Below are 12,298 nucleotides of genomic sequence, written 5' to 3'. Positions count from 1 at the left end.
ATGTTTCTAGAAACACTAAAGGAATAGAATTTTTAACTTAAGAAAGCATGATAACATAAATTTACTGTTAAGGTAGCCTAGTTTTAAAAACCATATGCCAAACACACTCACATTGGACAATCTTAGCCCAACTCTCAAAAACAGGGTATTTTTCTACCAGGACCCCTAGGAACGTTTCAAACAACAGTTGTCTCAAATTGAAAAGAAAAATATTATACTATCATTGTATTCTGCATATTTACTATACATACATAAATTATAAACAACATATTATATAACAGTAAATAATCCAAAACCAAGCTTACCCAATTAATAATTAACTATTCATAATTGGTTGTTTACCATTGAAAACAAATGAGAAAATGAAGACTATGACTAAAACAAGTTTTTGGAAAACAACACAGTTTTCTAAATCTGCTATAGAACCACGCACCCAAAAAGAAAAGGCACTTTACAATGTTAACAAGTAGTATGTGTCAGCTGTATTGCAGAATACACTCGAAAAGACCACCATCTGTAAATGACATAAATTAAGATGTAAAACAGTCACCAGTTTTCTAACAGCAAATAACCAAAGCAATCTCTACCTATTCAGTTGATCAGTCGTGCTTGAGTCTGTGCAACCCCATGGACTGTATCCCATCGGACTCCTGTTCATGGGATTTCCCAGGCAAGAATAGTGGAGTGGGTTGCCATTTCCTTCTCCACGGGATCTTCCCGACTCAGGGATCAAACCTGCATCTTCTGCATTAGCAGGTGAATTCTTTACCACTGAGCCACCAAGGAAGGCTAATCTCTAGCCATGCACTATTCTTAATTACCTGGTTTAATGGCACCAAAATATAATAAATAAAAAGTGAGTGCTTTGTGTATTTATTGACTTGGGTCAGACACAATATTGCTGAAAAATGTTGCAAGTGAAAAGCATACAAGATATAATGTAGTTGAGGTTTGACAGAAAACAAAATTCTGTAAAGCAATTATCCTTCAATTAAAAAATTAATAAAATTAAAAAAAAATATAATGTAGATAAAGTCATATCATAAAGAACATGACAGAATATAGATATTACCTTTTATAAACCAGAGTAAATTTTGAGTGTTTACTGTAAAACATGCATTACTATAAGCCAACTGACAGCACTCACTTGCTTTGAAAGGCTTGAGGTAAAATTACATGTTTTTCTCTAATCAGAGCAGGAGACACACCCAATTGGTGCACAAAGTGGCAAGAGAAGCAGGAAATGAATCTGAACCTACAGACTGAGAAAACTTATTTGTCAACATGACCACCCACCGAAAGAATAGATTAGAAAATATTTTTTAAAAATACAAGGAACTTGGAAAATATCAAGGAAGATACAAGACAGAAGTAGTCTGTTTAACTATTATTCAATGATCCCATCTGAAAATGGGTTGTGAGTCATCACGGATGCACAGAGTGATCTAGGTCATGTCCTGAGAAACTTGTTCCATAAATGACCAGAGATTGTCTTTACAGTGAGAGTATGTAGAAGCTGAAGGGATGTCATAGGTAAGAACGATGATTCCGTCCATATCAAGGTACTATGTAAGGAATGGTCAGGACTCAGAAAGGGATTGCGTGGAGCATAGGGTACACAGGTTTATGTCAGATATCAGCTTGTGACTGCATGTCTTTGTGAAAATAACTGACAGCGCAAACTAACACACTGCCCTTAAAAGAAAAGAACTGGTTCAGCAAGTTTATGGGCATTATACTACGGGTATGGGACAGAAGCAAGAGAGATTTAAAAAGTGACTGTGATATATGGAAAAGCAGGATAATACTGTTATACATACTACTTACAATGTAATGTATCCAACTGTGAATTTCGTAAGTTACAATGGAATGCTTATATTCAAGAAAAACATACACAATATTCCCAGATATCGTGTAAGAATCTTATTAGCCGAAATCAGAAGGGAAATCCAGGAAAAGGCCACCTAAACCTGGGTTCCTCTGCCAAGTATGATCAACCTCTCTACTGGACATTTATCTCGTTTCTTCTCCCACACATGGTCATCTCAAGATCGAGGAGTATCCAAGGAAAGGAGGGACTGAAACTGACTCTGGAGGACGTTCCCAGTTACAAAAGCCTTTCTGAGGCATCCAACTCCTTTTTGTAGAAAAAGGCTTCATTCTCCTGGATCTTCCCTGAGTTCAAAAGAGCAGTTTCAAACAGTTACTAAAGCAAAAAAGGACCACACCATGATCAAGCTGGATTTATTGCAGGGATGCAAGACCTCTCAATATCCACAAGTTAACCAGTAGGATGCACCCCAGTAAGAGCTGAAGACTAAAAACCTATGATGATCATTAGATGCAGAAAAGCTTCTGACAAAATTCAAGTGCCATTTATGATTAAAAAAAAAAACAAAACCCTTCAGAAAGTCAGCACAGATGGAGCCTACCTCAACATAATTAAAGACTGTATATGTCAAACACACAGCTAACATCATACTCAACAGGGAAAAACTGAAAGCATTACCCTTAACAGCCTGAATAAGACAAGAATGTTCACTACTGCCACTTTTATTGAACACATTTTTGGAAGTCCTAGCCACAACAATCAGAAAAGGAAAAGAAATAAAAGGAATTCAAGGTAAATAAAAATAAAAAAGAAGCTAAACTGTGACTATGGTGCTACACACAGAAAATCCCAAAGATGCCACCACATGACTACTAGACCTCATCAATGAACAGAGGAACCTTGCTGGATACAAAATATATAGAAAACTGCTGCATGTCTATACACTAATAATGATATATCAAAAAGTGAAATTAATGAAACAATCCCATTCACCATCTCATAGAAAAGAATAAAATTCTAAGGAATAAACCTACCTAAAAAGTCAAAAGAACTGTATTCATAAAACTATAAGATGCTGATGACTGATACCAAAGATGACACAAACAGATGGAAACATACACCATGTTCTTGGATTGAAAGAAGTAACACTGTCAAAATGACCATACTGTCCAAGGCAATCTACATAGTCAATGCAACCCTTATCAAATTAACAATGACATATTTCATAAAACAAAGAAAAACTTAATTTGTACCAAATACAAAAGACTCTGATAGCTAAAATGATCTTGAGAAGGAAGAGCTGGAGGAATCATGTTCCCTCAGTTTAGACTATACTACAAACTTACAGTCATCCAAGTGGAAGTGAAGTCGCTCAGTCGTGTCCGATTCTTTGTGACCCCGTGGACTGTAGTCCACCAGGCTCCTCCGCCCATGGATTCTTCATGTTAGAATACTGGAGTGGGTTGCCATTTCCTTCTCCAGGAGATCTTCCTGACCCAGGGACTGAACCTGGGTCTCCTGCACTGTAGGCAGGCGCTTTACCATCTGAGCCACCAGGGAAGTAGTATGATAGTGGCACAAAACGGAAACAGAGATCAGTAGAACAGGAGAGAAAACCCAGAAACAAACCAATTTACTTATAGCCAATTATTCTATAACAAAGGGGGAAAGAATATAGAATGAAGAAGTCTCTTTAATAAGTGATGCTGGGATAAATGGATAGTTACATGACAAAGAATGAAATTATAACATCCTCTAATACCACATACAAAAATAAACCCAAAATGTACTAAACATCTAAATGCAAGACCAGATACTATAAAATTCATAGTGAAAAACAAATGCAAAACACTGACAATATGTTGCTGGATCTATGTCTTAACAGTCACGGTAATAAAAGCAAAATCAAACAAATGAGACCTAATTCAACTTAAAACCTTTTTGCAAAATAAAGGAAACCAAATAAAGAACAAAATGACAACTTCCGGACTAGGAGACTATATGCAAATGATGCTACCTATAAGGGATTTATTTCCAACATATACAAATAGCTCATACAGCTTAATATCAAAACAAGCAAACAACCCGATCAAAAAATGAGCAGAAGATCAAAACAGATATTTCTCCAAAGGAGACAAATAGATGGCCAACAGTCACCTGAAAAGATGTTCCACGTCTCTACTTATGAGAGAAATGCAAATCAAAACCACAAAAATGTATCACCTCCCACAGGTCAGAATGACCACCATCAAACAGTCTACAAACAACAAATGCTTGAGAGGGTGTGGCGAAAAGAGAACCCTTCTACACTGCTGGAAGGAACATAAATTGGTACTGCCACTTTGGAGAATAGCGTGGAGGTTCCATAAAGAACTAAAAATAGAGCTATCACAGGAACCAGCAATTCCAATCCTGGGCATATATCCAGAAAGGATGAAAACGAATTCAAAATGATACACGCACCCCAACGTTTTTAGCAGCACTATTTATACCAGCCAAAACACGGCAGCAACCTAAATGTTCACTGACAAAGGGATAAAGAATATGTGGTGCATATAGACAAGGGAATATTGTGAAGTGACAGTAGCTCGGCCGTGTCCAACTCTTTAAGACCCCGTGGCCTGCAGCCTGCCAGACTCCCCTGCCCATGAAATTCTCCAGGCAAGAACACTGGAGTGGGTTGCCACCTCCACGCATAAAACACAATGGAGTAATGCCTTTTGCAGCAATGTAGACAGACTTAGGGATTATTCTAAGTGAAATCAGAGAAAGACAAATATCAGAGGATATTATATGTTGAACCGAAATGAACGATACAAATGAACTTATTCACAAAATAAACTCACCAGAATAAAAAACAAACTTATGGTTACCAAAGGGGATAGTACAGGATGGTGCTGGGGACAGGAAAGGGAGAGATAAATTAGCAGTCTGAGTATATACAAACTAATGTATATACAAAATAGATAAATAACAAGAACCTACGATATAGCTCAGGGAACTATACTGAGTATCTTGTAAACTGCTGTATACCTGAAACACAACATTGTAAATTAACTATACCTAAAAAGTGGAGAAGGACATGGCAACCCATTCCAGTATTCTTGCCTGGAGAATCCCAGGGACAGAGGAGCCTGGTGGGCTGCTGTCTGTGGGGCTGCACAGAGTCGGACACAGCTGAAGCAACTTAGCGTGCATGCATGCATGCATGCACTGGAGAAGGAAATGGCAACCCACTCCAGTGTTCTTGCCTGGAGAATCCCAGCAACAGAGGAGCCTGGTGGGCTGCCGTCTGTGGGGCCGCAGAGAGTCGGACACGACCGACGCGACTTAGCAGCCAGCAGCAGCAGCATACCTAAAAAGAATGGTTAAAACAAAAGCAAAAACACCTCTTGCGGAGATGTTCAAAAGATGTTTCACAAGGGTGTAAAAACTACTAAATGGGGGGAGCAGTCTATGAAACAAGACGTGTTGACAAAACTGAATACCCATCAGCAAAAGAATTTACTTGGAATATTATCTTACACTGCAGACAAAAACGAACTCAAAGTGGTTTAAAGACCTAAACCTGCGTCCCAAATGTATAAAAGTCCTAGAAGTAAACGTGCAGGAAATGTTTTTGGAAATTGGACCCACAAATGATTTACCAGATATAACACCAAAAGCACAGGCCACAAAAGAAAACCAGATATTAATAAACTGGACTATATCAAAATTATCAACTACTGTGCATTAAAGTGCAGTGAGTTTGAAAAGACAATCAACAGTAAAAGAGAAAATATGTGGAAATCATACATCTGATAATAAATGAGTACAAAGAATATATATAAAAATTTTAAGAGGGACTGATCACCAGTTCCAACATAGGGACCATTCCCCAATCCACCATCCAACGCATTGCAGATACAAAACAGAAACATGAAGAGTCACACAGAAATTTGAACTCAATGGTAAAATAAAAAAAAAAAAATGCCTACAATGCACAGAACATCAGTGCAGCCAATAGCCCCATAGATATGAGAATCTGAACTTGGACAAAGTTGTCCTGGGATAAATTCCCATACCATTTACAGAGGCTAAAATATATGGTCCTTGATGTACATGAACAACACTCATGGTGCCCTTGACAGAGTCTCCAAAGCCAGAAAATGACCTGGAAAGATGTATCAGGCTCTCGTGATACTTTCTCTCTCATCATCCTAGAACATACTGACCACTCTGCTAGATAGCTTCAAGTGGTGACTTTGTACAGAGCAAGAAAATAACATTAGGAATAGTGTCTCCATCACAGTTTTCTATTGCCTAGTAAATCCACTCCACAGAGACTCAGCAGAGGCTGCCAATTAAACATAGGTGGATTATCACAGCAAGGAAACCAGATAAAACTTCAGACCCTCAGGAATATATTTCAAAGAAATTCAAGAGGTAAAATGGTACAAAGCAAGCAGAATGGAGCATTGGGAACAGCTGACATTCCCAGGCTGGGTAGAGCAGCACAAGCGTAAAAATAATAAACACGAAGGTCAGACATTATAGGATCTGGAGACGGGACCACGCACTCGGCCTACAGCTGGCGAGCTCAGAGCCCACAAGATTCACATACGCTCCCCTCGGAGGATCTAGGATCAAAAAGACGGTCTCTCTACCCGCTCTCTTTACATTCTCCTTAAGTAACAACCACAGAGGATCCAATCCACCAGCTCGTCCCACTCCTACACAGAAAAAACCAGCCCTTTTGAGATACTCATTTTTCTCTTTACATTCTATTTTTGGCTATTTTTACATCACTCCCCACTATCCAGAGATTTTCTCGTGCTCCAATGTGGAGATAATATTCAGATCCGAAACAGAAATCCCCTGGTGATCCAGTGGTTAAGCCTCTGCATTTCCAATGCAGGGGGCGCAGGTGTGATCCTTAGTCAGTGACATGAAACAGACACAGCATCTGAAGAGGGTCAGTTTAACCTCGTGAAGCTGTGTCATGCCCGAGTCACCAGAACTCTCAGATGAAAGACATCAGGGCCTCCCAAGGGGCACACAGGGAAAATGCAGATACCCAAGGGCAGCTCTGGGAGGAAGTCATCCTCACCCACGGACAGCAGGTTCCTGTAGGTCTCCAGCATCACGTCCCTGTACAAGGCCCTCTGAGCAGCGTCCAGGAATTCCCACTCCTCCTGAGTGAATTTGATGGCCACATCCTCAGAGGTCAGTTGTTCCTGAAATGAAACCACATGTCACCAAAAGGGCCATGAAAAGTTCTCATTTTCATGCAAAAGAGAAAGGGTGGTAAGCGGTAAGGATTGACTTGGTTGAAGGATGTGTTTTAACAGATCCCTGCAGGGGTATCTGGAGAAATTATGCATCTCTAATCTTAATTTCTAATGCTTTTTCATAAGGCCTTATGAGATCCTCCAATTAATATGGATTTTTCATCATTGCTCAAAATCCATGAAATATATATGAATAAAACTCAACACTGTACTGGCTATACAGAAGTGTCAGATATTATGCCCTACCCAGTGAGTGCAATTCATTATCTCGATGGGGTACAGCATGAGCGGTGTCTTCAGAGATGACAAAGTCCACGGCACTTTTAATGGAAAGGTCAAAAGTTTCAGGTATGATGTTGATAACAGCAGCAAGGACCAAAACTGTCTGAAGGCTTCCTGTTGCTCTAAATTACTGTAGTATTACTCTAAGCATTAAATAAGTACTTTACAGGCAAGAACCTGTCATCAATATAATAGCTCATTAAAGAACGCTCTGTTCCCACCTTACAGAAGAAAAACTGTGTCACAGACACTCTGAAAAACTCGACTCAGATCAAGAAGGTAAGAAATGTTACATGAAGCACCTGAACTCAGAAGCTTGGGCTCAGCAACTGAAGCTGAAGCATCTAACAGTTAATACAGAGAACATTAAAAGTCCTTTGACAGAGGGCTCGTAAAGAAAACTTGAAAGAAGTCCAAGGTGAGCCTCTTCCCTGCCCCTCTGTCTTGTTTGCACGGGGAGCAGCTCTCGGGCCTCGGGCCTTCATCCCTTGAAAATGGACACCTGCGCCAAATTCGTCTCTATCCCCTCCCTGATCGGGAGAACCTCCTCCCTCTGTGGAATGATCACTGTCCGCAGTGGTGGGGAAGGATCGGAGACACTGACTGATGAGAGCCACAGCAGCTTGGCAGCCCCAGGTCCCCGGACCATCTCACTTATCCCTAGCCACAGCTTCCAAACCAGTGCCATTTCAAAGGACTCTGACACAGCAGCCAAGTTCCCTGGAGCTGGAGCTGCCACAGCAGGGCTGGCTGGCTCCGGGGCTGGAACTGGGACTGTGTTCGGGAGCCTCATCACTGTTATGCCAGGAACCCTTCCCCGAAACAGTAGCTCTTCTATGCCACGGGCTTGGCCCTCTCAAAGGCCATGGGGCTCTTTTGCCTGATGGTGGTCTGGCTCATCTTCTGCATGATGTGAAGGAGCTCTTTCCACCTCCCATAGTTCTTTCTCCTGTGTCTGCCCTGTATGTTCCCTTTCCTGGAACTCCCCAGGCAGCCTGGGGAAAGTGGTGGGCTCAGGGTTTGACAGAAGGAAAACAAATAAATATTGTATTAATATGAAAAAAAAAAACAAACCAAAGTCCAAGGTGAACAATGTGGAATGGCATGAAAGGTCATTATAGATGTGGATACAGAAACACAACTGTTAGTAATTTACTACTTAAAACACTAACAGGATTGTTTAGAAAATTTCAAGGCCACAGATTATACTGATAACATAATTTCAACTGAAAAAAAAAAGGTAATATGTAGTTTTTAAATCATGATGTCTTCTATCTAAACCACAGACTTGCACATGCATGCATACATATCTATAAAAAATTAACTGAAATGAGACGATTTGTGTCTTGACAGATTTATTGGACAATTTTATATCATCCACATGTTATTTTTTATTCACATGCATTTCAGCATCTTTCAGATGATAAAAATGTATTTTTTGTACTTAGCTGAGTTTCTCAACAGGATTCTATACTAGGCTACCAAAAGAAAACTGATAAAAACATTAAGAAAAAAATACCTGAACTCAATTCATAATAAAATTACCATATACAGAACTACAAATACAATTTTATCCATTTAAATTTACATAGCAAGGCATTAACAGAAGCCAGAGACTTTCTTTGCTTTTTTTTCCCATTAATAAAACAGTGATTTGAAATTAGAAGAGTCATTAGATTATGACAAAAAAATGATCACAACAGTAAAGTAAAAAAACTTCTAGGAGAATTAAAAATCATGGCAAAAAAGAATATGGAAAAAAAATATAGTTATCAAGCAAGACTATCTCAAGAAACATCATGATGGGAAGGAAACATTCAATATATTCCTTCTGAAATTTCAGTGTCCAGGTTGCCTGTCTTTCACCACCCTACGATGCGCATGAGCAGGGGCCACTAGAAGTAACAGGAGGAAAAACCCAGGGCAAGAGACACAGAGTTTGTCAGAGAGTTGAAACAGGTGGTACTCATAAACCTAAGGACGTGGAAAGGTGAAAAGTGAAAGGATGGAAAAAGACAGTCCATCCTAAAGAGAGCAGGGGAGACTGTTATATCAGACAAAACAAACTGAAGAAAAACAAAAGTGCAATGAGATAAATCGTATAATGATAAAACCGTCAACTTACCAAAACGCTGTAACAAGTAAAAATATATATACCTCTAACATTAGATATCTCAGAAAAATGAAGCAAACATTAAGGGAAAGGAAGACAGAAATAGTGGCACAGGAATAGTATGAGATTTCAACGCCCAAGTTGAACAGGCATGTACGGATCACACAGCCCAACAAAAGCATAAAATACGTGCATCTCAAGGACACATAAAACATTCTCTATGAGAGGCCACGTGTTAGGCCAAAATTAACAACTTTAAGAGATTGATACCATGAAAGTATCTTCCCTAACAACAATGAAATAAACTCAAGAAAAAAAGAAAATTCCCCAAATGTGGACAAACAACTCACTCTTACACCACAAATGGGTCTAAGAAAAAAAATCACACGGAAATGTTTAAATACATGGATGAAAACAAAAAGACAACATTACAAAATTTATAACACAGAGAGAAGACTGTACTAAAAGCAAAGTCTGAACTGTTCAATGCTTACAGTAAAAAAGAGAAAAGATCTTAAATCTGAACTCTATTTTTAGACCTCTAGGAAACAGAAAATGGAAAACAAACTAAACTCAAGTTTAGCAGAAGGAAACAGGTAAATAAGAAAGATTAAACCACAGATAAAATAGAAAGCAGAAAAATATAAAAATCAACAAACCAAGAATTGATGTTTTGAAAAGACTGTATAGGAAAACCCACACCTAGACTTAGGAAAAGAGAAAAAAAGATTCAAATAACTAAAAACAGGTATGAAACAGGAGTGATTACAACTGAGGTCAAAGAAAGTTTCTAAAGATAAGGAAGTACTCTGACCAATAATGCCTATAAATGACAGAATATAGGAGGTACTGTCAAATTCTCAGAAACATACAAACTCTTTTACTTATTAAGAAATAAAAAAATTGAGAAGTGTTGAAAATGAAAGTGTTAGCCACTCAGTCATGTCTGACTCTGTGACCTCATGGACTGTAGCCCACAAGGCTCCTCTGTCCATGGAATTTCTCCAGACAAGAATACTGGACTAGACAGCCATTCCTTTCTCCAGGGAATCTTCTGACCCAAGGATAGAACCTGGGTCTCCCGCACTGCAGGCAGATTCTTTATGATTTGAGTCACCAGGAAAGCCCATTATAACTAGAGAGATTTAAAAAGTAGTCAGAAACCTCTAAGAAAAACACAGGACCAAATTCTACCAAACATTTACAGAAGAATTACCACGAATCCTGCTAATTGTATGGAGCAAGCACGGTTCTAATAGTTTGATGATTTCCCAAAGACACAAGAAAGGAAAACTAGAAACCAATACTCCTGACAAATACTGATGCAAAATTAAAATACTTGCAAACCAACTTCAACACAAGATTTGGAGAAACAGACACAGAGAACAGATGGAAGGGGAAGGGGAGGAAGGAGAGGGTGAGACGTATGGAAAGAGTAACATGGAAACTTACATTACCAGATGTAAAGTAGAGAACCAATGCGAATTTGCTGAATGACTCAGGGAACTCAAACAGGGGCTCTCTAGCAACCTACAGGGGTGGGATAGGGAGGAAGTTGGGAGGGAGGGGACACATGTATACCTATGGCTGGTTCAGGTTGGTATTGGGCAGGAAACAACAACTTCTGTAAAGAAATTATCCTTCAATTAAAACACATAAATAAAAAGATCTGACACCATGACCAAGCGGATTTTATTCCTATAAGGCAAGGAGAAGTCAACATACAAAACCAATTAATATCACACGCTACATTAACAAATTAAACGGGGGAAAAAAACAGGATCATCTCGATGCAGCAAAACCATTCGACAAAAATTTGACAACCTTTCAAGATGGAACACTCAACAAACTACCGACAATAAATTATACCAACATCAACATAAGAAATGACATTATGAAAAGAGCACAGCAATGGGGACAGAATGAGAACTTTTCCTCTGAGGTCAAGACGAAGGCAAGGACGCACACTCTGCACCGCACTTCAACAAAGCACTGACACCCTTAGAGCAATTAGATGAGAAAAGGAAATCAAAGGTCCCCAGATGGAGAAAGAAGTAAACCTATCTTCTTTCCCACATGACAACGTTTCATAGGTAAGAATCATAAAGATGACAAAAGAGACATGCTATATCAAAAAAGATTCTTTAATAACCCCACAAAGGATCAATCAACCAATTAACTCATTATCAAAACTGCCATGACAAGCTTTGTAGAAGCAGAATAAAACATGGTGAAAGTCACAGAACTATTCAAAGAGCAAACAGCGAAACTCTGGAAGAAGGAAGATGGAGGTCTTTCTATTTCAACACCTATTACAAGGTAATCAAGGTGATGTGGTGCTGGTATAAAAACAGACAAAGAAACCAACTGAACAGAACACAGTACTCAGGAATAGTTCTTTGTGTATATGGAAGGTATATTCACAAGGATGTCAAGGTACAGAAAAGGGCAAGGGTAGGCTCAATAACCATGATGCTGAGAAAACAGATATCCACCAGCAAAAGAATGAAGGTGGAATCTTGCTTGCATTAAAGGTTAAAACATCTCTGTGTCAAAGGATTCAAACCACAGAGTGAAAGGACAACCTCTGAAGAATGGAGGTGATGAAAATTTCCACCTGTCAGAGACTTAGATTCATTTCATAGTTTAAATCTGATGATAAACTAAAAAACACCGTATCACTAATGTCTATTTCTCAACTTCCCACTCTATCAGCAATAAGGATTTAGAGATTGGCTCACGCTTTACTTTGAACTGCCTTAAGAGAGTCAGAACAAACTGCCCCTAACTGATCTGATTCCC

At 39.0% G+C, this 12,298-nt stretch overlaps 1 protein-coding gene and 1 pseudogene across 1 annotated transcript in view; one reads left to right on the top strand and one right to left on the bottom strand.

Moving 5' to 3' along the window:
- The window catches only part of LOC138070665 (zinc finger protein 677-like), a 34,272-nt gene that overhangs the window by 12,510 nt on the left and 9,464 nt on the right, over positions 1 to 12,298 (bottom strand). Inside the window, exon 4 of the mRNA XM_068961896.1 lies at positions 6,921 to 7,047. Coding sequence (XP_068817997.1) covers positions 6,921 to 7,047 — 127 coding nt within the window. The remainder of the gene's footprint in view (positions 1 to 6,920; positions 7,048 to 12,298) is intronic.
- On the top strand, positions 7,990 to 8,299 carry LOC138071132 (ATP synthase F(0) complex subunit C2, mitochondrial-like; annotated as a pseudogene).

This window comes from Capricornis sumatraensis, chromosome X, assembly GCF_032405125.1.
Source record: "Capricornis sumatraensis isolate serow.1 chromosome X, serow.2, whole genome shotgun sequence".
In the NCBI taxonomy this organism is placed as follows: Eukaryota; Metazoa; Chordata; class Mammalia; order Artiodactyla; family Bovidae; genus Capricornis; species Capricornis sumatraensis.
Note: the sequence above shows the minus strand (reverse complement) of the source record. Positions and strands in the feature narration are given on the sequence as shown.